This window comes from Oryzias latipes, chromosome 9 (genome assembly GCF_002234675.1).
Source record: "Oryzias latipes chromosome 9, ASM223467v1".
Lineage (NCBI taxonomy): Eukaryota > Metazoa > Chordata > Actinopteri > Beloniformes > Adrianichthyidae > Oryzias > Oryzias latipes.
In genome coordinates, this window is record NC_019867.2 from 26,005,835 (window position 1) to 26,030,593 (window position 24,759).

Genomic DNA, 24,759 nt, shown 5'->3' on the forward strand with positions numbered 1-24,759 from the left:
ACTGTTGAGACATTTTTAATTAAACAAGATTACATTCCCCATTTTTGCATCGAGTCAGAGCAAAACATGAAAATAACTAACTCCTATTGAACTCCATTAGCAACAACTGATGAGCAATCGTGAGCTCATGAGTACGTGAGCTCCCCTACTCTACATTTGAGGCAGAGCTACTGCCTGCCTCACCTCATAGCATATACTGTAATTGTGCAAGAAATACATAAAATGTAGGGATTGTGAGGATAAAACTGATGAAAAGGATTCAAATCATACATGTTTTTTGCATTTATGGAACAGATTAGCGTACATATATATGTTTTTATTCTTAGCTACACATCTCATGATGGTAGGTGAGTATGATGACAGGTTAGGCGCTGTCTCCTCTCCCCTGACCGCATGTCCCTGAGTCGTAGTAACAAAGTTCTAAGAATCGTCAGTGCAACGTTGTAGTTGGTTACAGCTGTGGGCAGGAAGAATCTCCTGAACCAGCCAGTGATGCAGCCGATCAGAAGAAGCTGTTGTTATTGTGTAATGAAGGGGAGGATCAAGGTTTTGCACAATAGTTTTCATCTTCTTTTCTGCTCTAGAGGCTCCTGAGCAAAACGCAGAACAGAGACAGCTTTTCCTTATCGGTTTGTTCAGCCTCTTTAAGTCCCTTGTTCCTCCTGCTGCCACCCCAATAGATGTGATTGCAATCTCCACAATGGACTTGAGAAAAATATCTGACATCTTCAGCTTCTTTTTGTGTCTGTATCACAGGCCTGGTTAAGTCTATTTCAGCCAGTGAGGGAGATTAGCTAGCAAGTGAGCATTTCATCCTCCAATTTTGTACTTGAAGCAACAAACTGAGCAAACTAGCCTTCAGATCTGGCAACAGTGATGGTGACAGCCTTATGATTCATATTTCCTTTTCCAGCATGTTTATTGCACGTATATAGAATGCATTGGAGCAGAATGCACAATGCAAGAAAACAAAAAAAGCCAGGGACAGATGCTTAATGCATTTTGTTTCATTTGTTTTTTTCAAGTAATAGTATTATGGTCTTTTCTTTATAGAAACAGACAAAAAAATATATATATATATATATAGCTTCAATTTATCAAGGTAAGTTAACAATTCAACAGCACATAAAAAAAAAATGTCAGGGATTCTCATAAATGACCGAAAGAGCTTTTTTTTACTCCCATATCCCTTGCCCCTTATGTTTGCATAAACTTTAAGCTGCAGCCTCATGTCCTTTAAACTTTCCCTCATTGTTGTTAATAATGACCTGCTTATTAGGTGTAATATTCTAGCTGTGACAGCTGACCATATTCAGAAACAGCTTCCTGCTGCCACTGTTTCTGCCTGCGGCTCTGTGCTCAGGACCAGTTTGTTCAGTATTGACCAGCTTATAAAGCAAGAAAGCCACAGGCAGACTGACAAACAGTCGGACAGTCAACTCTGTCAAGTTGATGTCGCTCAACTGTTTGCTTGAGCTCCACTGGCATGTTTTCACTGATGCAACTCCATGAGCAGCAAAAGTCTTTCCTCCATCCTCTCATTCAAGCTCACAAATAAGACAGGTAGGCTATTTTAAACTGTTTTTGCTGTTTTTTTCTTTATGTGCCCTTGTTTTTTTGGTGTTGTTTTTTTGTGTGTCTGACTGGTCTCCGAACAGATTTCCACCTGTCAGCTGGTTTAAAGTAGGAAAGGCATTTAGGTTTCAATCTTTCCTGCCAGCAGCTCCAGGCAGAGCTGATTCAATTAAAGCCACACAGCCAGGGTTGCAGCTTCTTAAGAGTGAACATTACTGCTTCTGAAACCTTTAAGCCTGATATCTGTAGTAGCAGCTGCACTGAGCATCAAGCGTGTCTGTTTAACTTTTATCATGCAAATGTGGCGCTGAATCAAGTTTGTGGATAAATTACAAGCTTGTAAATGATCAAACATTTGCTGTTGCTGACTGTAAACCAGCTGGGAATCAAACCAGGCGCAAAAACTCAAAGAAGCTTCTATTTGGTCTTTACTCTTCAAATGAAAATGGCATTTTTGTTGGTTTATTTCCAAAAACAATCTGACTAAATTGTAGTTCTTCACTTTTGTATTGTATGATTTTATTTGTGACTGTAGCCTAATATGAAAGCTCGTAATATAAATGGATGTCTTTATAGATTGTTTCTGTTAGCATGGGGATGCACCAATCAATAATCAAACTGAAAAAAAGCTTTTATTTTGCTAACCCCTTGACGTCTATTGATGCAAATATGCATCAAACAATCATTTTGGCCCCAAAATTAACTTAATTTAGCACCTACTTTAAAGCAAAACATTAGTGACTTGTTTTCCTAACTGGAAATACATTTAGACATCAAAGGGTTAAATGACGTTCAATGAGGCCACAAAACAGAAGTTACGTATTAGTCCAGGTCATCTCTTCATGCCAGTATGCTATATTCCTATTTTGCCGACAGACACTGGTGGGAATTTGCACACTGACAGAGCACATGACGACGCAGTCTCGTGCGCGCATCCCTGCACCTCTCCTGTATCATGCAGGGTCGGAAGTTTGGAGGCAGGGAGGCAGCACATTGATCGGCTCGTGAGGGTGGCCGCCTGCAGCTCTCGCTCCAGCTGCCCACTGGGTGTGAAGGACACTGATGTGACAGCACTAATTACAGAGGCAGGAAGCCACAGCTACAAACGTTCACAGCAGCAGGCTAAGCAGGCTTTGCTGGGCTGAACCTGTCCTCCACCAGCTCTGTTAGAACTTTCATCCCTCCGGGGAGGAAGCTCAAGTAAATTTGAACAAAAACAAGGCATCGGCCCAGTCAACCCGGGTCAAGGCAAACAAACTGCTTGAGAAGAACCATTTGAGACTCCCAGAGTTTGTTTGTTTGTTTGTTTGTACTGTTCTAAAAAAATGTTTTAATACTTTTACTTCACTTTTGGTATTCTCTTTTTTCTTTTTTTTTTCTTTTAACTTGTCCTGTCCAACAGCTGGGCAGACAGATGAGAGCTGAGGGCCTCTTGTGTTGGACAGATTTTACTTTAACAAGAGGGGTTATTAATCTTCAGACAAACCAAAGGTATGTCTGGATAAACCCCTTTTGTAATTGAGGACAAACTTTATTAATTTCAATCATGTCTGAAAATCTTTGGTGTTGGACCGGACGGAAAAGGAAAGAGGGGAAGAAGAGAGAGGGACGATAGAGAGAGGGGGGGTAAGGGGTGATAATAGGAGGGGAAGGGGGATAAGACCATGAAGCAGCGTAAAGCAACAAGTTTACTGGTTGTTAATCATTATGGTAAGGTTCAAATGTAGTACAATAAGGGCGGAGCCTGTCCACACACACACTCAAATGTTATAAACACACCTGCTAGCTGCAAAAAATGTCCACCTGTCGATATGTATACAAAACAGATAGTGTTCACACGCATACTTATGCCTTAAAACCAACTAGTGTGAAATATTTCAGTCATTCAGTCATGCAAACTGTTAGTGCAAAGGTGAGCTAACACCTGTGCTCAGGTGAGTGTTTATGTTCTTCTAAAATGGATGGTGGAACGTGGAAAGAAGGAGAGAGAGTGCCCAGCCATCCCCACCCCAAGACCCCCACCGCAGCAGCAGCGGCAGCCGGAATCCCCCCAACGCCACACGGGAACCGGCAGGGAAGAACCGCCGCCCGGGCGACCAAGCCCGCCACCCAGGCCAGGGCCAGCAGGACCGCCGCAAGGCCCCCAGAGCCAGAGAGCAGGGAACCCAACGCAGGGCCCCACCGGAGAAGGACGCCCACAGCCCCAGACGAGCACCCCACCACCACCCAGGAGTTCCGGGCATCCCCCCGCCCCAACCCCAGGTACGAGCCAGGACCCCCCAAGGGAGACCCGCTCCGCACTCCAGGCAGCCATCCGCCCGGCCCACGGTTGGTCCAGGGAGGAGCGAGGCAGGGGCCCGCCGCCCCCGCCCAAGAGGGGGGAACCCCGGGGAAAAAAGAGGGCCCACATGGGGTGTTGTAAATATGGCCCGACCAGGCTCGGCCACAGTTGGAAATTTGGCGGGGCCCAGCGCTCAGGAGCAAGGACCAGAACCCACCCCCCAGGGACACGAACACTCCCGGCTCAGATGTAATGTGACCCCCCCCGCCGCGCGGAGAGAGCACCGCCGGGCCCAGGAAGCCGGCACCCCGGGGACACGGCCGCCGTCGCAAAGGGGCCCGTACCCCCCACCAGGGAAGAGGCAGGGGACAGATGGTCCTAGGTCCCACCTTCCTTGCAAAATGTGTGTGCGTGTATGTGTGTTTGAGAGGGTGTGTGTGTGCATGTGTGTGTGTTTATGTTGGAATGTATATATTGAGGGGGGAGGGGTGTGTGTGCTAAGGGGGGTGCAGTTAAAATTGGCGGGTAGGGCACTGAGGGGACATCTCCTGATTACTCACAGTGACGTCCCCTCACCCTCCCCACCAAGGGACCCTAAATGTCTAAGGTGTGGTTAAAATTGGCGGGTAGGGTGCTAGGAGGACATCCGCTGCTTGCTGGCAGTGATGTCCAAGCACCCCCCCTACCAAGGGCCCTACATGTCTAAGGTGCAAATAAAACCGAAAGAGGGGGGGCCCACTCCATACGACAACCATAGGAGGGGGGCCACTGCCTAGTAAACCCCCCCCCCCCAAGGCTCATCGCAGGCTAAGCCCCCCACCCCCTCACCCTATTATGAGGTTATATGAGGAAGGGGGTAAGTTGGGGACAGCTGGTAGACTGTCCCCCGGTGGTCAAACAGCTGTCCCCCCCCCCCCCCCAGCAAGGGGGGGGGGGTTGTATGGTATAGGGTTGTATGGTATTCTCATAGTCTAGGGCTCCAACGTCAGCATCATTTTACCAACACCATTCTTGTTCCTCCTCTCAACGTGTCCAAACCACCTTATTCTGGCTTTCCTGGCGTCATCTCCATAACATCTAACATGGGCTGTTCCTCTGTTTGATTCATTCCTGATTCTATCCATCCTCAACATCTGAACCTCAACATCTTCTCTGCTTCCTCCAGCTCTGCCTCCTGTTTCCTTCTCAGAGTCTCTAAAGGAAACCAACAACATGGCACCTCCCATCCCAGTTTTCTACACCTTTCCTTTCATTTTCTTGCAGATACTCTTTTGTCACAAATCACACCTGAAACCTTCCTCCACCCGTTCCAACCTGCTCACAGACCTGCTTTTCTGGACTGTGGTCCCTAAGAACTTCAAGTCCTCCACCGTCTGCTCCCTGTAACTTCACCCTTCTACCTGGAATCCTCTTATTTAGCTGCAGCAAACCTCCACCTGCTCCTGATTTACTCATCTGTCACTCAAGATTTCCTCATACAAACCACATTTCCTCTCTCTTTATCCTGTCATAGACTCTTTAGATACAAAGAGACAATGCAGCTTCTTCTGACCTTCCCTGTTTATTCTCCAGAAGCATCCTTAGCCCAAACATTCATATGTGTTTCTCTTTCTCTGCATGAAACCAGAGTTGCTCACAAGTGTTCACTTCTAACCTCAGTCTTGTTTCCACTACTCCTAACTTCATTATAAGACTATTCCTCTGTAGTTTCTACACCTCTGCACATCTCCTTTATTCCAAGGATGGACATTTGTGGAACCTGTCAACACAATTAACAACATTCACATACCCTTTATGCTGCATTTCTCTGTCCTTTTCTACCCTCTCTGTGTCCTAGTTTTCTTAGCCATTCTTTTCCTTCTAACACTCGCTTGAGCTTCTTCATCCTCCTCCCAAGACTCCTTATCTGCTTTCCTCATTCAAGATGACACACCCCTTTTCAATTTCCATCACTAGTCCTCTGCTCTGCTCTAGTCTACCTCATCTTCCTCACTGTCACAGTCATCCTCACACCTTGGCTACATTCTCTCCAGCCACCACTTTTGGGAAGATCTCTTTCAGATTATAACATCAGCACAAAATGTAATCAACTTTTGTGCTCCCCTTTCCACTTTTATATGCTCCCCTACTCAAAAAAATAAAAGATTATGGTTTATTCTTCCCAATTAAATATAAAATATAAAAAAAAGAATTTAAAATAATTAAAAATTCCTGTTTGTCATTCAACAACAGATCAGATTTGAAGGATTGTGCCATATTAGTGAGACTTCTTCTGATATAAAACAAACAAATATTTTTAAGGACAGTTTTAATTCACGTCCCCAAGCTTAAGAGGGTGATCAGCTCAATTGCTGTAAACATGATTTGATTCTATGTTTTGCTGAATTATTTGGAAAGGGGACTTCTGTCTGTTTTTTTTCTTTTCTTTTAACTATAAGAAATTCCCAAAAGAAGAAGAAAAAAATCCATGTTTTTTGACAACATAAACAAAACACACAGATACCAGGTGAACCCCCTGGGTCCAAAGAGAGTCTCTGTGATGGAGAAATTGTAATATTTTTTTGCCTTTTGCTTGAACTATTTCACCAGCTCCTCTAAAAAGACCAAACACAGAAATACTCTGCTTTTTTTCCAAACACAATATACTTCATTTCTATCTTCAAATTAGCTTTTCCCATCAAGACAATAGTTTATCTAGAGGATGAAAACAATGTTTTGGTAACTCAGTAGTAGGGGAACTGGTGGCTAAACTTGCAATCTGCTGCTGATGAGCCCAACAGTTTATTTAAAGTCAAGCATAAAACATTGACATCCACCTCTGAGAGGGAACACGTTATAATCTTGGCCTCTGAACAGATATTTGTTCATTATCAAAAGCAGCAATCTTCAAACTTCATAACAGTAAATCTGGTTAAACTAAGCGTACCAGCAGGGCATGCACACTAATCAGTCACCTATCGTGCTTAATGGTAGAATTATGTAAGAGGATTTGATAATAATAATAATAAAATAACATCAATACACAGAAAGAATCTACAAACTGGAAACAAAACAGAACAAAGTAAACCAAAAGTCTGGCTTTAGTGAATCTGAAACTTACTGATACTAACATAATGAGCAACTCCTTTATGATGTCATTTCAAGACAAGAACAATCTTCTAAACCAAAGCTTGAGTTGTTTTCTCCCCATATTAAAGCATTATCAGAACATTGAGGATTAAAAATGTAAAGAACAGAAACGCTGTCATCTATTTTTCATGAATATCACCACAGAGCGAAGAGTCACAGGATATACCGTTAATAAATAAATAAATAAAAATACAAATAAAAGCATCACAAACAGTGATGACAAAACAAAAGTAAAAAGTAAGAACACATAATCCAACTCATTTAAAAAAGTCATTGGCCAATAAGTTACATAAGTGTGAAAAAGTGGATAGTAAATTTTAATTTCACAAAACAAAATAATTACAGTAGAGTAAACATTCAAGCTATTATTCTTGATGGCTTTTATTCTAAATTCATTTCATGAGGTAAGAGCAGCACATTTGCTGGTCCTCGTGTGCCCTGGTGGCACGTGCAGTACCTTTCCCTCATACTCGTTTTAATTATGCACATTTCTATTGACTTGGCCACCCGCTTAATTATTTTACCATTGATTTGCACTGGAACTAACATGCAGGTCAGCTAATAAATGCAGCGGCTGGTGGTGCTGCAGCTGCAGGCTCCTGTCCCACATATAGACCAGTGACCAACACAAACGTGCACACATCCAATTCATAAGAGGACTTAGTTGAGATAAACTGATGCCACTGCATGCACAAACACACTGTGCATACAATGCACATATTGAAATAATGATCTCAAAATGTTTTGTGCGTCATCTGCTTGATGATTGTCATTTTCTGTTTTATCTGAAAGGATGGAACGTGACGACAGGATCGCGGGAGTCTCCTCCCACCTTCACTATGAAGATGAGGAGGGTGAGTTTGTGCGCCAGTTCAGTCTATTGCACAATGGAAACAAGAGCATAAGTCCTACAACCTGATCCGTCCTCTGAATTTTCCACAAGGGGTTGATTTATCATAAAACCTCGTCATTTCTAATTTGCTACTTTGTTTCTAATTTCCTCTGAGAGTTTGAGTGGGTGACTGCTGATCACAGGCTGCAAATGGCAGGTGAAGACTGTGCTGAAAGAGTTTGTATGCATTCTAGGGAATGAGAGAGTTCTACATGCATATTAATGGGCCTTCATGCTGTTGACTAGGTTCTTTTGCTTTTGAGCACATCCAATATTGCTTTGCATCTCCCTGATGTGCCGTTATTCCACCCAGAGTTGTGTGCGAAATCAATTTTACGGAACCGTCTTAATTGCAACCAGATGATCAAACTCGCTTCTTCCAAATTTTTGCTGCTAAACAAGGGTTGTGTGAGCCAAGTTGAGGAAGTGAGGGATTTCAAATAAACAGGAAGCTCTTGTTAATAAGATAACATGAGCCTTGATTCATAATTGATTGAAAGTGTTTTTAGGGGAGTCAGCATTCAAAAGACAGCTCCTTTGGGTTTTTAAAATATTCATTAGATTTACTTGTATTAGAATTGCTCAAGCAAATTGTCTGGAAAAAATCTAAACTGACACTTCTGAGGAAGAATTTGCTAAGTTTGATATCAGAAAAGCACTTTAGAGGCCTGTCTGCTGTTTTTCCACAGACCATCAGTCCATCTATATTGGCCTCCCTGTTTCCCGAGGATACCGACGTAAACGAAGGCGAAGGCGCTCCAGTCGAGACGTTCCCGCCTCTGACACGGAGAGGCACCGCGGCCACCATGGACACCACAACCAAGAGCACTATCGAGAAGTAGACATGGAGGAAGGACTCATGGATTCAAATGAACAGAGCCTTCACGACATCAGCCGCACAAGTGAGTGTGAGAGAAAGCAGCCAATCAAAAAGGTCAAATATGAATAAAAACCTCCTCAAATCACCCTGCCTTACCAACTGAGCCCAACCCAGACTCAGAACATTTCACATCTTTTTATTTAATTCATTTATTAATCTTTGTAATATACATGCTTTTATGACATAAAAACAAATAAAGAACTAAAATAAAATAAAGAAACTATAAAAGACATTGTTGTCTTTTACGTTACCTTATAAAAAATAAAAATACTCAAAGTTTATTATGAAGCCATTTGCATGTTGTTGTAATTTTTTAAAATTCCAACTAATATAAAAAAGATTTTGACAAAAAACGAGCAGAACTAAATGTCCCAAACAAATTCAGTCATGACCGAATAGTTCTTTGATAAGGAGGCAAAAATGATCACTTTGCTTTTAGCTAAATGATCTTTTTTTGTTTTTGTTTAATTGCAGTCCACCAGAAGCTACATAATGATGTGTCACCCAAAAAAGACATTTACAAAAACCTTTCAGGACACGGTTTGTTTATTTTGCATCATCGGCCGTGTTGACATTAAGATTCTCAGTTAAAACAGTTCAGAGTTTTCTGGATCTTATCAAAAAATTATGTTTTGGTTGAAGTGTCATGGCTCAAGCTTACTTTACTTCACTTTATCAATTGTGTTTTTGTTTGATTGGTCAGCACACATTTGTGAGGACCCTGGTTAGAAAAAGCCACACTGTTTGGATTTACCTCAAAGCCACTTACCATCACAGCTAACAGGCCACCCGTGGCTCTCCACAGACAGCCATTACTACAGAAAAAAAAGGCATGGTAGCAAATCTGTGATGGATCAACACTTCTCTTCCATTTAAAAGCACTCATTTCTTCTGCAGTCAGGGATAAATGTTGGAAAATGGCATCCCAGCAACAGGTCGTATGTGCTCCATTGAAACAAAACAAAGAAAGGTAAACAGAAAAATGTTGGAAAAACTCCAAAAACCTTTAGAGCAGCAGTCCTGCAGGACTTTTTCTAGTTTAAAACTCCAGTGGATTGGAAGTTGCCTCTTGAACGTAAAGTTGGTGTGAGCATAGTTTTAGACTCTTTGTCTTCATTTTTACCTCAAAGTTTAAAAGGTTGATCCATGTGTGCGTCCACAGAGCGTGCACAGGAAGATCCTTAATGCAAAGTCGCAGCTGACACAAATATAGCTAATGCATGACTCACTGTATGTTTTTAAAACCAGTTTAGTAATGTAAGCTCAAATCCCCAAAACAGTTTAGTTATTCTTTTGGGGCCACAAGATGCACAACATTAAACAGTGGTTTGTGGATTTCTTTCTAAACTGCATTACAGTTGACTGCTGTTCTCCCTTGTGCCCCCCCCTGTACAGTGAATTCGGTTAACATTGAGTTAAGAACCAAGCAGACTTGTCACAGTTGGAGTCATTCTCACTGATCTAATTTCTGACAATTCCAGGGTAGTTTGTGTTTCGTCATGGGGCCTCCAGCTATGCTGCAGGCTAGACCAAAAACTACTGTATAAAAGTATAAAAGGGAGATCTTCAAAAGCAGCACCAAAGGAGACCATTTATGTTCTAAAAGCACCTGCAGGAGGTGCTTAATTTGAAAATATATTTTTTACTTCTTCACAATTGAAAAGACAGAATACATCATGCTTCAGCCTGTTTGCTCTTGTATAATATGTAGCTGCAAACTCGGGGACAACGTCCAGAACAACAACAATAAAGAAAAATATTGTCCAAATTTCCAAGTAGACCAGTTGATGTAGATGATGCAGATAAAGTGAAAATGAAAGCAAAATCATAAAAACACAACACTTTTGCTAATACAACTGTTTCTCTTCGATATATTTTGCAACTTGACATGAAACATATGCATGCATTAGATTTACTCATAGTTGTCATCAATAAAATGCATCAATATCATTGATCAATGGGGGATTGAAAGAGTGACATCATGTCGAATAGTTTCTGACCATAGGTCAGTGGTGTTTAGGACCATTGACAGATCATCAATCTCTAACACAAAAGTCCTACTCAGGCCACTTTTAAAATGGTGCAACGATGGTTGAACAGTCCATCCATCCCTTTCTAGAACCACTTATGCCTGTTGAGGGTCACAGGGATTCTGGAGCTACCGTGCTGTCGGGCAAAGGTGAGGTACAGTTTGCCGCCCCATTGCAGTGCTAGGTTCATTCCTGGAAAGCTTTTTTTATTTTTTTTTTGCCTTTATAATTTTTTGATGCCACTTAACCATGTTTTAGAGGCCAAGGTCTAATATTTAGGGGGTAGTATACATCACTTTTGACATACACAGTTGTCTGTAGTTTCCCTTTTCCTTTTTTCTTACTGGTGGAATAAATACGTAAAGCTGTGTTGTCAGACTTCTGGGGTCCTTTGTGAGAATCCTACATGTGGTATCGTTGAACCTGTCCAACAATTACATCAAGTCATTATATTTTTTTAAAGCATTGAAAACTTTATTCTACTCCATTCAGTGTCTCCAGCGGCAGAGCGGCTGCGTTACATCCTTAGAGAAGATGATGACATGCCCACACCAACGATATTCACTGAGATGGACACTCTACAGCGAGAAGGAGATGAACTGGAATGGAAGGAGTCTGCCAGGTGAAATGTCTTGAGTGGATTGTGCCTTGCCTTTGTGCAGGTGATGTGGTGGGTTTGGATTATGGACAAGTCAGATGTGGTGGTGTTCAGACCTGCTTTGGCTTTGGGAGCTTAATGGTCATGGGTGGTGAGCCTAAGGTCTCTGCCAGGCGGGATAGTGGCTCTTCTTTTTGCTTGTGGATCCAAGTGTAGGCTCAGGGTAAACTGGAGTGTCTCAGGATGTCTTTACTGAAGCTACTAATCCACATAGTTTGGGTCCTACATAGGGGTGGGCTTACTCAATTATAAAAACAGAGTAAAACCTGTCTTGACTCTTCTTTTCATTCAGGATTTCAAGGGCATTGCAAAACCAACCATCTATGGACACATTGCTGTTAAACCATTCCTGGGTGCCCTTGCTGTTTTGTGCATATTTATCGATGTATTCTCATTGGTTGATTGTACAGCCCTTGCTGGTCATGTCATTTTCATGAATTTTAATTGCATTTTGGAAAGTTAAAATTTAAGTCAACCTACCCCAGGTTGGGACATACAAACTAGAACTTCTGTCTTTGTTGCACAGCAGAGTTTGCAAAATATGTTCTCCAAGTTCATGCCATCCCCTAATAGAGTAGTGAATTGTGACCACATTTACGCATCAGAACCATCTGGTGTTAGAGCCTTGAGAAGAAGCTTGAGTGGTTCAAATCCCTTTGGACAAAGAGGAGGTGACCCACAGCTCCATTTCTGCAATTCTAATTAATCCTGTTGTGCATTATTTCCATACTTTTACACTACCATTTAACAAAGAAATTGTTTTTGTTCTCTCTGTGACTTTGAGTTCCGGTGCCTTCTCCCAATGACCACTATGTGAGACTGGTGGGCAAGTTACCAGGCTTTCATTGGGGGAAGGGTCATGACATTCTACAGCAATGGCTTCTTCTGAGTTTGGAGATGGTTTTGAAAATGCTCTAGGTAACTGCTCTGTAGCGTCTTGCTTGACTACATTCTGTCTGCATAGGGTTGTATTTGTCTGTCCATATGCAGGGCATTTACTGTAGACGTTTGGTTGCATCCCAACTGCTGTTGCGGTTCATGTCAGGTGTGACTGTACTTGTTGACTAAAGGCAATCCAATTCATAGCAGTATAACAAATAAAGATTTTTAAACTACTGGGGTTCAGAGAAGTACACCTCAAGAGGGGAAAATATGAACCCCTCTTCGAACATTAAAACTATATAACACAGTAACCCACACATACTTACTCGCATACACAAATAAAAAGGATCAATGTTAATGTAAAGTAGGCTGATGGCAATTACTTTTAGAAAAGAGTTGTACGTCTTTAATAGTATCATTGTGTCAAACAAAGGGTCAATTTAAGCTCTGGCTTAACCACACATTTGTTTTGTTGTTTAAATTGGTACTGTCAATGAGATTTGTAAAACCAATAACCAATAGCTTTTTTAAGGTGTGTATTCTTGACATTTTTTGTGTGTTTTAGTATGTGTGTTTTGCTGCTTTTAGGTGGGTGAAGTTTGAGGAGAAGGTCGAGGAGGGAGGAGAAAGATGGAGCAAGCCCCACGTGTCCACGCTGTCCCTGCACAGTCTCTTTGAGCTCAGGACATGTATTCAAACAGGAACTGTGCTTCTGGATCTGGAAGGTTACTCACTGCCCCAAATAGTTGGTAAGTTGTTCATGTTTATGCGCCTCACATTTGATCAATTCACCAATCTGGTTCAAGGTGCCACTGTACGACCAAGTTACAGCGGCTGGTCATGCAAATACAGATTTTGTCATACAGAATCTTGGCAGATAGCTCATGCCTTAGTCACACCCATACAGGGGGTTGACCCGTACGGTAGCTGGCCGCATCTTTGTGGCCGCATCTTTAAAGATGTGTCTTTCAGTTCCCTTGAGGCTTGTGTGGCCACCTTAAGGGATGTCATGATAAAGGAACGTATTTTTGTGTATATGGTACTGTAAGTGCATCATTAAGTATTTGTAAAGATAATCTAGGTTATTCGCACTTATAACACAGGGGTGATGCTATTGTATGGTGCCCTTAACTCCCACTTTAATAGTAAGTTAGCTGGGGGCACTGGCTCCTTAGTGACCCGGGCATGGAGTGTGCTGGTGATACATAAGTGCCTGTAGGTACCCCATAGGATGCCCACACAAAATACAATCTGATTGTCAAATTTCTTCATTTGTAACAGTCAGACTGCAAACAAGGAAAGCGCACTTATGACGTGAACAGCACGAATCAGTCCCTTGTGCAGAGGTTTCGGGGGGGGGGGTTACGTACGACAAGCCTACGTCTCACCTACTGTTAAAGTTTTTACAATAAACACCTGTATGCCTGGCACGGATTTGCCTTTTTTTTGCCCACAGACAGGCCGTATCCACCTGTGAGGCATTAATGGTTCAGCATCTCAAAAAAAGGGAAAGGAAAGCTTTCCAAGTGGCAGCAGGCTCTCCTGACAGCAGAATTCATGTGAAATGCATGTGTTTACTTACAGACGACATAATTGAGAGACAGATAGAGGAAGGCATGATATCTCCTGACCTCAGAGACAAGATCAATTTTGTACTGCTGAGAAAGCATCGACATCAGACCAAGAAACCAATTCACCGCTCACTGGCAGACATGGGCAAGTCCGGTTCTTCTGGCAGTGAGTATTCCTTCACCTTCTATCAAGGGTCATTGTGTTCTGTTAGAAGGAGAAGTGATCACAATATGGCTATCAATTCTAAGAAATAACCTCCAGCTCCTTAAAAATGTTATTAGAGATCATTTTGTTTTATTGTTTGTTAGGAAATATTTGAATGTACAGTACAGACCAAAAGTTTAGACACACCGTCCCATTCATTTGAATAAGAAGGTCTGTACTGTATGATGATGCTAAACCCATTGCAAGCCAGCATGGTTTTATAACACATTTAAAATTTTCACCCCATCAAACTATTTTCTATGTAAGTGGTTGGTTTATCTTAGCTTGGTGTATAATTTAATGCCTCTCACAAATTGAGAATGCATGTATTTAGTTCACTTGGTGAATGACGGCACGCTCTCCTGTAGTCAGCAGGGCTCATATCCTCCACGGGGGATGCATTAATGTTTCATGACTTAATTACCTCTGTTGCATTTCCACATCTCATCAAGGCAGGACACTTAGTGCTTAATAAATCATCAGGCATCACCTCCAACTATGCTGTTGCTGTTTGTCTGTTTTCCTCCTCACTTCCCTATCAGATCGAAACGTACCTTCACGAGGCCCGGGGCCAGGTCAGGGGCAAGCTGCCAACTTCAACCGATCCACAGAAGACCTTCAGATGAAAAATCAGTCTGCTAACTATGGCCGCCTGCGTGAGTGTTGTTTCAAATCATGAACTGCTTGATTAATTTCCACTGAAAGCAGTTACTATTAATCTTTGAGTCCCCAAACCTAAAGCATTTCCAGTTTCTTCAGCCGTTTTATTTCACCCCAGATTTTCAATGATCTGATTGACACCCACCTTTTTCATGAATGCTGTGATTCTTGTATCTTCTTACTTTATTCCCCCCAAGTATTTGGTTAACAAAGTCGGTAAAGAAAGATGAACTCCAGGGAGCCACCATCTGCTACATCAAAAGGAATTTCATGGCGTATAGCATTTCCTTAACCACACAGATTTGTTGATGCTATCCATTCACTGTTTCAGGATAATACAAAAAATCTTCTTTCTAGCTGACTGTGAAACTGTACGACTTTTGAAGTCTTCCAGTTCAAAGCCAATTGAAGCAAACTAGGGTTTTAGAAGAAGCTAATTTACTAAAAAGCACAGAGACACGTGTGATTTTTAAAAAGTATCTCGATTGGAGCTCACATTGATCTTTGCATGATTCATAAAGCAGCTGAAGACACATTTTTTTGGACTTCTTTTGAAGGTTTCATCTAAATTTGAAGTATTTTTCAATCAATTATTTTATCTTAATATGTTTTTAATATAAAAAAACTGTTTAAACCACCATTTTTTTTTTCATTTAAAAAAAAAAGCCCTGTGGATTTGAAAAACAGACTGCCAGTTAACTAAACTATTAGTCCATTGCCTCTTGAATTATGCAAAGTAGGAAACAAGTAGTCCAGCTAGCTGCAGGCTGTGCAACTGAAAGTCATTGTTGCAACCAACTGTTGAGCTACGTTCACACCAACCTCGGAAACACGCGTTCAAACGGCCGCTTATAATGAGAAATCTAAGTATATCCGTGTAAATGCGTGTGTTGGGCTTCCGCGTTCAAAATTCTCGTATTCATGCATCCCCACGCACATTTTTAAGACTATTTACTATATTTACTGTTTGCAGATATTGAAAGATAAAAAATGATGTAGAATTAAATTAAATCAAATGTGCAGACATGAGGCCTTAAAAAGTGTTTTGCCTTGCAGGTCACGCTCAGAGTCGCAGCATGAACGATATTGCAGATGCTCCCAGCCCAGACCAAGTAAGTCCTCCCCTCTGCTTATGCGAAGTGAAAGTTCACTGTACCTTATGACACAAAACCTTTAAAAATCTCTCTTTAACCCTCAGTGGTCTCTGAACTCACAAGTGAGTTTGCCAATCATATCGGCTGTTCAAAATGACGCAGGAATGACACTGAACCCCCACCACCACCATTAGTATACTGTAGTTTTCACTCAAAATTTATCAAGAAGAATTCAAAAAGTTTAGACTTTTTTTTATTTTTTGGTTTAAAACAAACCGATAATTGGGATACCCCTTGCAACAACTCTTTGGAACTTTGAATTGAGCTTTGCCTGGTTTTATAGACATATTTTGACATAGTTTTGACCTTTTCTTTGCTTTCTATGTGGATTTACACTTTTTTATTTTGTCTCTACATGTTTGATATGTTTTAAAGAACATAAAAACGGCTTGATGTCAATATTTGCAGAAAAAGATGACAACATTTTCTACTTGGAATTGAGTTTTTTTGTGGATGTTTTTAGGTTCATTGTGGAATCATTCATTCATTCATTCATTCATTCATTCATTCATTCATTCATTCATTCATTCATTCATCTTCTTAACCGTTTATTCCCTTTCGGGGTCACGGGGTTGCCGGAGCCTATCCCGGCCACTTGGGCGTAGGCAAGGGTTACCTTGGACTGGTCGCCAGTCTGTCGCAGGGTAGAATATCCTCAATCACACATCCATTCACTCTCACACTCACACCTATGGACAATTTAGAGTTGCCAATCAACCTATGAAGCATGTTTTTGGACGGTGGGAGGAAGCCGGAGATCCCGGAGAGAACCCACGCATGCACGGGGAGAACATGCAAACTCCACACAGAAAGGTCCCCCATTGATTGTGGAATCACTGTGTGATATATGTCTGTTAGAAAAAGGAGCTGGGGTTTTACTAAAAAAAAAATGATATCAAGTTTTGCCACAAAAAACAGTTTTTAAGAAAAATTATTAGAGCAAATTGGAAAATGCAAAAAAAAATGCTCAAAAAGTCCCTAGACTACTAAGGGTTAAGTTGATCATGACATTTAATATATTTGAAAGAAATACATTAGATGCTTGTGAGGCTTCTCGGCTGACTCCTTACAATGGTTTCAGTCTTGTTTCTGTCACCGTGTGTAAAAGTGTAAAAGACAGCACACACTCATTTTCCACCCGGTTGCTTCCCTTTATTGAAACAATTAAAATCTCATGTCCCTGTAAAACCGCGTTGAGTTTAATTGACGAGTCTCTAAAGTGGAGGAACCCTCATCCCTAAACGTTGTCAGTGCTTTATTTATGCCTCAAGGTGAAAGCAGCTGATAGAAAAACACAAAACTTACTCGTGAGCCAAGCCAGTGCAGCAGTGAGGTTCAAATCCAGCACACATGTAGGAGCATGTTTCAGGGACTGAGCTAAGCTTTAAAGCAAACAGGTCAGGATAACGTATCACTGGCCAGGAGGACTATTGTATGAATAAAGTGGTTCTGTACGTTCTGTGTTTGTTTTAAAATATCTAGGATGGGGTTATGAAATCTGTTTGTTGTGCAGATTTATTGGTGGGTTCCCAGTTCCAAAGACTCCAGTTATGAGTATCTGTGTGGATAATAATGAAGAGCTGCATGTGTTCCCATGCAGCTGTGACCTACAGTGATTGCTGGTTACTGTGTACTCTTGTGCGTGCCTCTTTGTGCCCGTATCGAGCTGGCACTGGAAGAACACGGATCTGATCTAATAGTCCAGTCCTCGTGTTTTGCTCTCACATGCAGCCACAGATCCAGGCTGCGAATTATTGACAAAGCTTTCCATTATTGAGTGTTTTGGCGCTTCGCTTCAATTATCAGCCACACCTCAACATGCAGCCACACAGGTCAGGTTAGCCTGCCACCGTTCTCTCGGTCATTTGCATTCACTTGTTAGTTTAGAAGAACATTTGTTGGTCTGTGTTAGAACTGCTCTGTCAGTCCGAATTATTAGCAGCTGACAGTTTAAGATTAGCTTCTTTAGATTTGTCTTTAAAAATAATTCAGGAAGGAGGAATGCATATAAAAAATACGAAAAAGGACTGTGTGGTGTAAATTTATGTACCTCACACATTCTTCAGACAAAACATACAACTCCACAAAAGAAGCAAAAAAAGCCAACATCAAAAGTCTCAGTTTCACAGCAATTTATCCACAGACTATGATACTACCATCTATTCATTTTTTCTGAGTCTACATTATAGAAAATCTGATCTCCCTTGACAAAAAAGGAAAAGAAAAATAAATTAAATTTAACTGTAAAAATAAAATAATCTGTCTAACACAAAATAGCATCAGAATTATGTTAATCTCCAATTTCTTAAATTTCCTAGTTTCTCCACAGATATGGATTTTTGTTTGCATTTTTAAAGATTTTGTCCTGTTGCCCTACATTTTTAGTTTTGATAGATTATTTCTTTCCCTTTAAGTAGTTTTTATTCTCCACATTATGCCAACCAAGAAAACAGTAAAGAGAAAATGTATGTACTGTATTATGTACCAGATTATACGGCGCACTGAACTCCATGCTACACGTTAGCTGCATCAGCATATTCAAAGCACCTGCAACTCCCAACCTTGTTTTTAACACGTACAAAAACATACGGCTAAAACAAAGTTTATTAGTGTGACGATAACTCCTAACCTTGTTAGTAACATGTAAAAAACATAGTCCAACACTGCTACATGTTAAACACGTTAGAAGAATTAGCCACCTTAGTATATTTACAATACCGATGACTCCCAACTTTGTTTGCGACACGTAAAAAAAACCAGACAGATGCCACTAAAGCAAACGGTACAGTGACTACACTAACTCCCAACCCTGTTAGTAATACATGAAAAACGCAGTTCATCACCGCTACATGTTATCCCCTAATAGGGATAGAGTGTCCTGTACCTCTCAAAACTGCTTCAACATTAGTAAACGCAACCAGAATCAATCTATATTAAAGGCACTCTGGATTACGAGGAGCACTGTCATTGTTTTTTGTTTAAATTAATGATTTTAAGCGCCCCTTATGGTGTGGAAAATACAGTTTATCTCTAGTTTATAGATAAACACGAAGAGTCTAAATTGAATTGGACATGTTGATATAATGAAATCTTCCCATATTTTAGATTCATCACAGAGATCAATGCTCTCACAGAGCTCAATAAAACTACCAAAGTAGTGTACATTCAGTGCTGCCTGAAATAGCCCATGGGGAAAAAGAATTTCCAGGAACGCTGTTGTTTCAATACCCTGTCATATATATCAAAGCACTAACACCAAAAGCATTCTGGAAAATTAAACCGATTTAAGAATATGACCGATCAGTGATACAAGTACAGAAAAAAAAAGATTGCAGAAATAATACATTTGGTGAAAAACTTTTTCCAAATTACAATAAAACTCATTCTGATTAACTATGACCATGATAGTGCATGTGTAACCTTCTTCTCTTTTTCTGCAGTTGAGAAATAAATTCATGAAGAAAATTCCCAGAGATGCCGAAGCCTCTAATGTTTTAGTGGGAGAAGTGGATTTTCTCAACAAACCCTTTGTGGCCTTTGTCCGCTTGGCCCAAGCTACAACGCTGGGAGGTCTAACGGAGGTCCCTGTTCCCACCAGGTATGATCACCTGCAAGATGCCCCCTCACCCTGAGCACCCGCTGATACCTTTATCTCCAGAACCTTCCTCAGTCGTTTCTCTGCTTCTCAGATTCCTATTTATTCTCCTGGGACCCCAAGGAAAGGCCAAGTCATATAATGAGATCGGACGGGCTATAGCAACCCTAATGGTGGATGATGTAAGTGGATGACAACTTTTATTAAAATGTTTCCATGACTTGCTGTCCTTGTCCCAGGAAACCCATCCCTGTCATTTTCTGTTAATGGTTTTCCTGTCTTCAGATGAAATGTGCAGTTTTGCAGAGTAGAACGCCACTTATGATTTTCATTATTTTTATTCCAAAAGGATGTTGGTTGTTGAACATCAGTGAGGATCAGGGTCTCTGTTAATGAGTCATGTGGTTTGTTAATGGCAGTACTGTGCTTTTTCCTGCGTGTGATTTCAATAATCACCCCATTGGATAACTAGGCTTCAAGCCAAATGTGGGATATTAGGAGAATCAGGATGAGAATGCTGGTTTGTACAAAGACATTGTGTTTAGCAGAATGTGTACGTTGTCATCTGTCTTGATAGTCAGATAGATCTTCCCTTTTTTCTTTTTAATCTATTTAATCACTGGTTAAGACTTGTTATTTTTGGTCACATAAGTGAGATTTACCTTTACTATGAAGGAACTATTTATTCAGACTTGGATCAAGACATAGAAACTCTCTTTGACCTTTCTGACTGAAAACTACCTTCTAGTGAACAATAATAAGTCAGAATTTCAACAAAAAACATTTTTTTTATTTTCTATTCTACTACTTTCTGTGCTGGTCCCCAGTCTGAATAAAATACAGGGAGGGTGTCAGGAAGGACATTTGCCTTAATAAATCTCTGGCAAATCACCTGTGCAAATTAATGAAAGTTGATTCGCTGTGGCAACCCCTGATTGTGGATTTGGACAGCTCTCCAAAATGGCGACCGCACTATACAGTGCACTATGAAGGAGTAGGGAAGGAATTCGGACAAGTGCTTGGAGGGTCAGTGGTTTTGGAGGATCCACATGCAGGAGACAGGATTCAGATTTATACATAAGATGTACTTGTAAATAAAATTGAAGCAAATGACTTAAAACAGAAAAAGGTTGGAAACCAATTAGAGCACAACAGGACAGAGCATGACAAACCAAAACAAGACAAAAAAGAAGCAAAAACGACTGGAAGACCTGACAACAAGCAGCCCAAGCCATGAAAAATCAATAACAAAAAAACAGCTGCAATCACTGCAGTAGAAGTAGAACCATAGGGGATCCGGACCAGGAACCAGATGCAGACAAAATACTTTATAAAAAAACTGAATTTAAAATAGAAACATTAAATACCAAATAATAAACTGAAGAAGGAAAAGGATTAAAGACAGAGATCCTCAGTGTTTTGGTAATGATTGGCCAACAAAAAGCAAAATGTTCACTAAGTTTCTGTCTGACCCACAGTAGCTGCTCTTCTCTTGTTCACAGGTAAAAAGGATACAATGTAAAGTCTTTTTCGGGCCTTTACTTGGTTTAGTTTCATGTTTACATTTTATATGTTGTAAAGCAGTGCTGTATCATTCACATTTCAATGGGGTTTTTAAGGCGCATTTTCAGAATAAAGAACAGGTTGTGATCCATTCAGTGATGTATCTACAAAGCAAAATAAAGTTGGGTCTGTTTTGTAGCTGAAAGGAGAAAAATCAATACAAGAATCACAAAGCGTTCTTGGAGAAATGTTTTTCTTCCTCATGCTGTGGATTCCAGCTGCTTCTCATTTAAAAGTTCTGAGGAGCTTTTGTTGTTTTATTTTTGTTGTTTGTTTCGTTTTTTAGCGTGATATGTGAGACATAAAAAGGTAAAATTCTCTACCTTTATCTGTCTTCTCAGCTCTTCAGTGATGTGGCCTACAAGGCCAGGGACCGGGAGGACCTCATTGCCGGTATAGACGAGTTTTTAGATGAAGTGATTGTGCTTCCACCTGGAGAATGGGATCCCAAAATCCGCATTGAACCTCCAAAGAAAGTCCCCTCTGCGGAAAAAAGGTCACAGTTCATTTCCAACTGCACACAGAGTCAAGTTGTTACCAGTGATGAAGCATATTGAGCAGCATATATGCACCGATCGCCAAATATGTTCTTGTTGTGTTTAAAGTATAGAATTATCAAACCCATAAATTCATTCCTGAGTACAAATAAAAAGCTCAGGGTCGCTTACAATTGGAGTTCTGTTGCTAGTAAAAGTCTACAAGCATGAGCTGCGTCTGACGTGGTAGTGTGTTTGGGATTATTTTTCTGCAGGAAATCTGTGTTTTCCTTAAATGAAGTGGGTCTAATGAACGGTACAGCTGGAGGAGGCGGAGGTCTCTCTGAGGATGAAGAAATGCCAGTTCAGCATGAGCTTGGCGAGGAACTGGCCTTCACTGGACGGTGGGTACTCCAAGCTGAGACTAGGACAGGGGTCTGCAACCTTTACTGCTAAAAAAAGCCATTTGGTCCAGTCTTTTATTGAGCAAAACCCTGCTTGGCCGTAAAATCCCACTTCACCTTTTTTTTTAAATACACTGTTTTGATGTTTCTGTGATGTTTTATTTATAAAATGCACATTTTAAACATTTGCAAAGTATTACATTTTTACAAAGTTATATATTTTAAATAAAACAAATTTATTTATTTTACTTAGTGTACTTTTAATCACATTTAAGTTCCTTTCATAATAAGATGACGCCTCTGTTTATTAAAATCCTCCATCTGCAGCAGATTCACTTAAATAAAATAGCAAGAAAGTCGAGTCAAACATGGCATTTTCTATTATTACTGTATGTCTATTATTACACCAATGACAGCATAGGTGTGGAGTCCAATTATTTCCCCTCATTTTTCCATTTAAATGTTAATACCGTATTTTCCGGACTATAAGTCGCACCGGAGTATAAGTCGCACCAGCCCAAAAATGCATTATAAAGTAGAAAAAAACACAGATAAGTCGCACTGGACTATAAGTCGCATTTTAACTTTCACAACCTTATATGACACAATCATAGCAGACTGTTTATCTCATAATTTCACAGTAATTTTTTCTCAAACTTATTTATTTATTCTTTTCATGAAGCATCATTGGCCAACTAATACTCTGTTTTCATCCTGTATTTGTAGAAACAGTTGTCATTTTTATTGCATTTCTGAATCTATGAAATCATTGGAAAATAGAATATTATGTTGTTAGCCTTCAAGATCTTACTGTAAAAAAAAAGTTTGCTGATTCTTTGAGTCACTTAACATACTCTTAACACTTAACATACCTCATACATCAAATTGACCCAGGAACATCATCTCTGTTCTTCACAAATGAACATAACAGGAGGGTTAACAATGTATTTATTTCAATTTATTTCTAATATAAGTCGCTGCGGAGTATAAGTCGCACCCCTTGCCAAACTATGAAAAAAAGGGCGACTTATAGTCCGGAAAATACGGGTATCTACTTTTTCTTTACCTCTGAACAGCAACTAGTGTCTTTCATTAGAAGATCAGAATGTGTGTTTTACGCTTTTACCACTAGTAAACCCCTTTAACAGTAGAGTAAACATTTTCCCATCATTTTGCTCAGTTATCTGTTGAGTTTAAAATCTATAAATTATTGACAAATCTGAACTAAAACAGTGTAACCCAAACTACCAACCCATTATTTATACAAATTGTTAGTTTTTTTTTCCCTTTAAGGCCAAAGAGCCACAATGGAGGGATAAAAGAACCACAGGTTGCTCCAGAGCGTCAGGTTGCAGACCTCTGATCTAGTAGAATAAAAACAGAGACATTTTTAACATAGCCTACAATACCGACAATGCAAATATTTCCATTGAAGAGGACATTTCTAAACCTGAAATGTCCCAACCACTGCGTACTACTGAATTAATTCTTTTTGGTATCTACAGAGTACATGTGGGGCTTTTTAATGATATTTAATGTGAAGGGGCGGGGCTCTGGGAATTGTAGTTTTTGGTGGATGTTAATATATACATATATTTCCCCTCTGGTAGTCAGGAGGATAGAAGCCTAAAACCTTTTACAAATTTTCAAGAAGGTGTCTATGCTCACTTTCCGTCACTATCTGATGTGTTATTATTCTTCACTGTGTTATGGCATTACATTGCTGTACACTTCAAATCAGCCACTATATATGCTCAGGGAAAATAACACACTTTAACATTCCAATGCATGTAGAAGGTAATAACTGAGATGCAGAGGAACAGTGTGGGAAGCATCCTAACAGTTTATGCTGTTTGATAGTTTCTGTGGAGGTCTGTACCTGGACATAAAGAGAAAATTGCCATGGCTGCTGAGTGATTTCTACGAAGGCTTCCACATTCAGTCCATCTCTGCTGTGCTCTTCATCTACTTGGGTTGCATCACCAATGCCATCACCTTCGGAGGCCTCCTTGGTGATGCTACTGACAACTACCAGGTAAGGGGACAGCAAAGAATTTCAGCTCTTTTTCTTTCACTTGTTTGCATGCAGCTCAAACTAGAAGTATTAAAAAGGAGTTTTTACATTCCAAGTTTCAGAATTAAAAACAACCTCAAGATGATTTAAGTTTGAAGGTCCAACTCCAACTATATTTCTATGATGATCTGTTGTAAAAGCGTTCCCAGTTGTCTCTTAATTATGATTATGCCGTTTTTAGACACAATGGAAAAACCTGTGTGGTTTTTTAGGACATACTTTCTGCAGAGCGGCAGAAGTTCATTAGAAATTCACCTCTGAGTTGTGGGTGGAACTGTTGGTCAAATGGTCATCCATTTGCCTACAGCTGTTCACAACCGCTAACCCAACATTACTGGTGCAACAAAACGCCGAGCAATATTGGAGCCACATAGTTGTACAGTTTTGAGCCAGATGCCGACATTCTGTACACTGATCTAGTCGTCTACAAGTAAATGCATCAGAATTAAGCTAAGCACGGTGTTTGAGGCTTGTCATTGTAGGTTCAATGTTACGCCTACAAGTTTTTACCAACTGCATTTTTTTGTCTGCTCCTGATTCACAATGATTTAAATAAATAAATTCCAAGAAGCTCAGCTTTTTTTAAAATATGTCCTTCATCATCAGAAAACCGCCACAAGAACATATTAAAAGCATCTAAAACATTGTTATAAATGGAGTGGGTCTTTAAATGTAATTGGAAAAGTAGCATGCATTCTTAATGCCTCTTTGGAAATTAAAATAAAAATCT

At 40.3% G+C, this 24,759-nt stretch overlaps 1 protein-coding gene across 1 annotated transcript in view; it reads left to right on the forward strand.

Annotated features, from left to right (window-relative positions):
• The first annotated feature begins 1,432 nt into the window (after positions 1-1,432).
• The window catches only part of LOC101171498 (electrogenic sodium bicarbonate cotransporter 4-like), a 39,436-nt gene continuing 16,109 nt past the window's right edge, over positions 1,433-24,759 (forward strand). The window contains exons 1-13 of the mRNA XM_011479568.3: positions 1,433-1,563; positions 7,778-7,839; positions 8,567-8,779; positions 11,280-11,409; positions 12,916-13,076; positions 13,912-14,064; positions 14,646-14,759; positions 15,820-15,875; positions 19,358-19,515; positions 19,607-19,694; positions 21,417-21,571; positions 21,827-21,955; positions 23,816-23,990. Of these exons, the coding sequence (XP_011477870.1) occupies positions 7,779-7,839; positions 8,567-8,779; positions 11,280-11,409; positions 12,916-13,076; positions 13,912-14,064; positions 14,646-14,759; positions 15,820-15,875; positions 19,358-19,515; positions 19,607-19,694; positions 21,417-21,571; positions 21,827-21,955; positions 23,816-23,990 (1,593 nt within the window). The 5' untranslated portion in view covers positions 1,433-1,563; position 7,778. The remainder of the gene's footprint in view (positions 1,564-7,777; positions 7,840-8,566; positions 8,780-11,279; positions 11,410-12,915; positions 13,077-13,911; positions 14,065-14,645; positions 14,760-15,819; positions 15,876-19,357; positions 19,516-19,606; positions 19,695-21,416; positions 21,572-21,826; positions 21,956-23,815; positions 23,991-24,759) is intronic.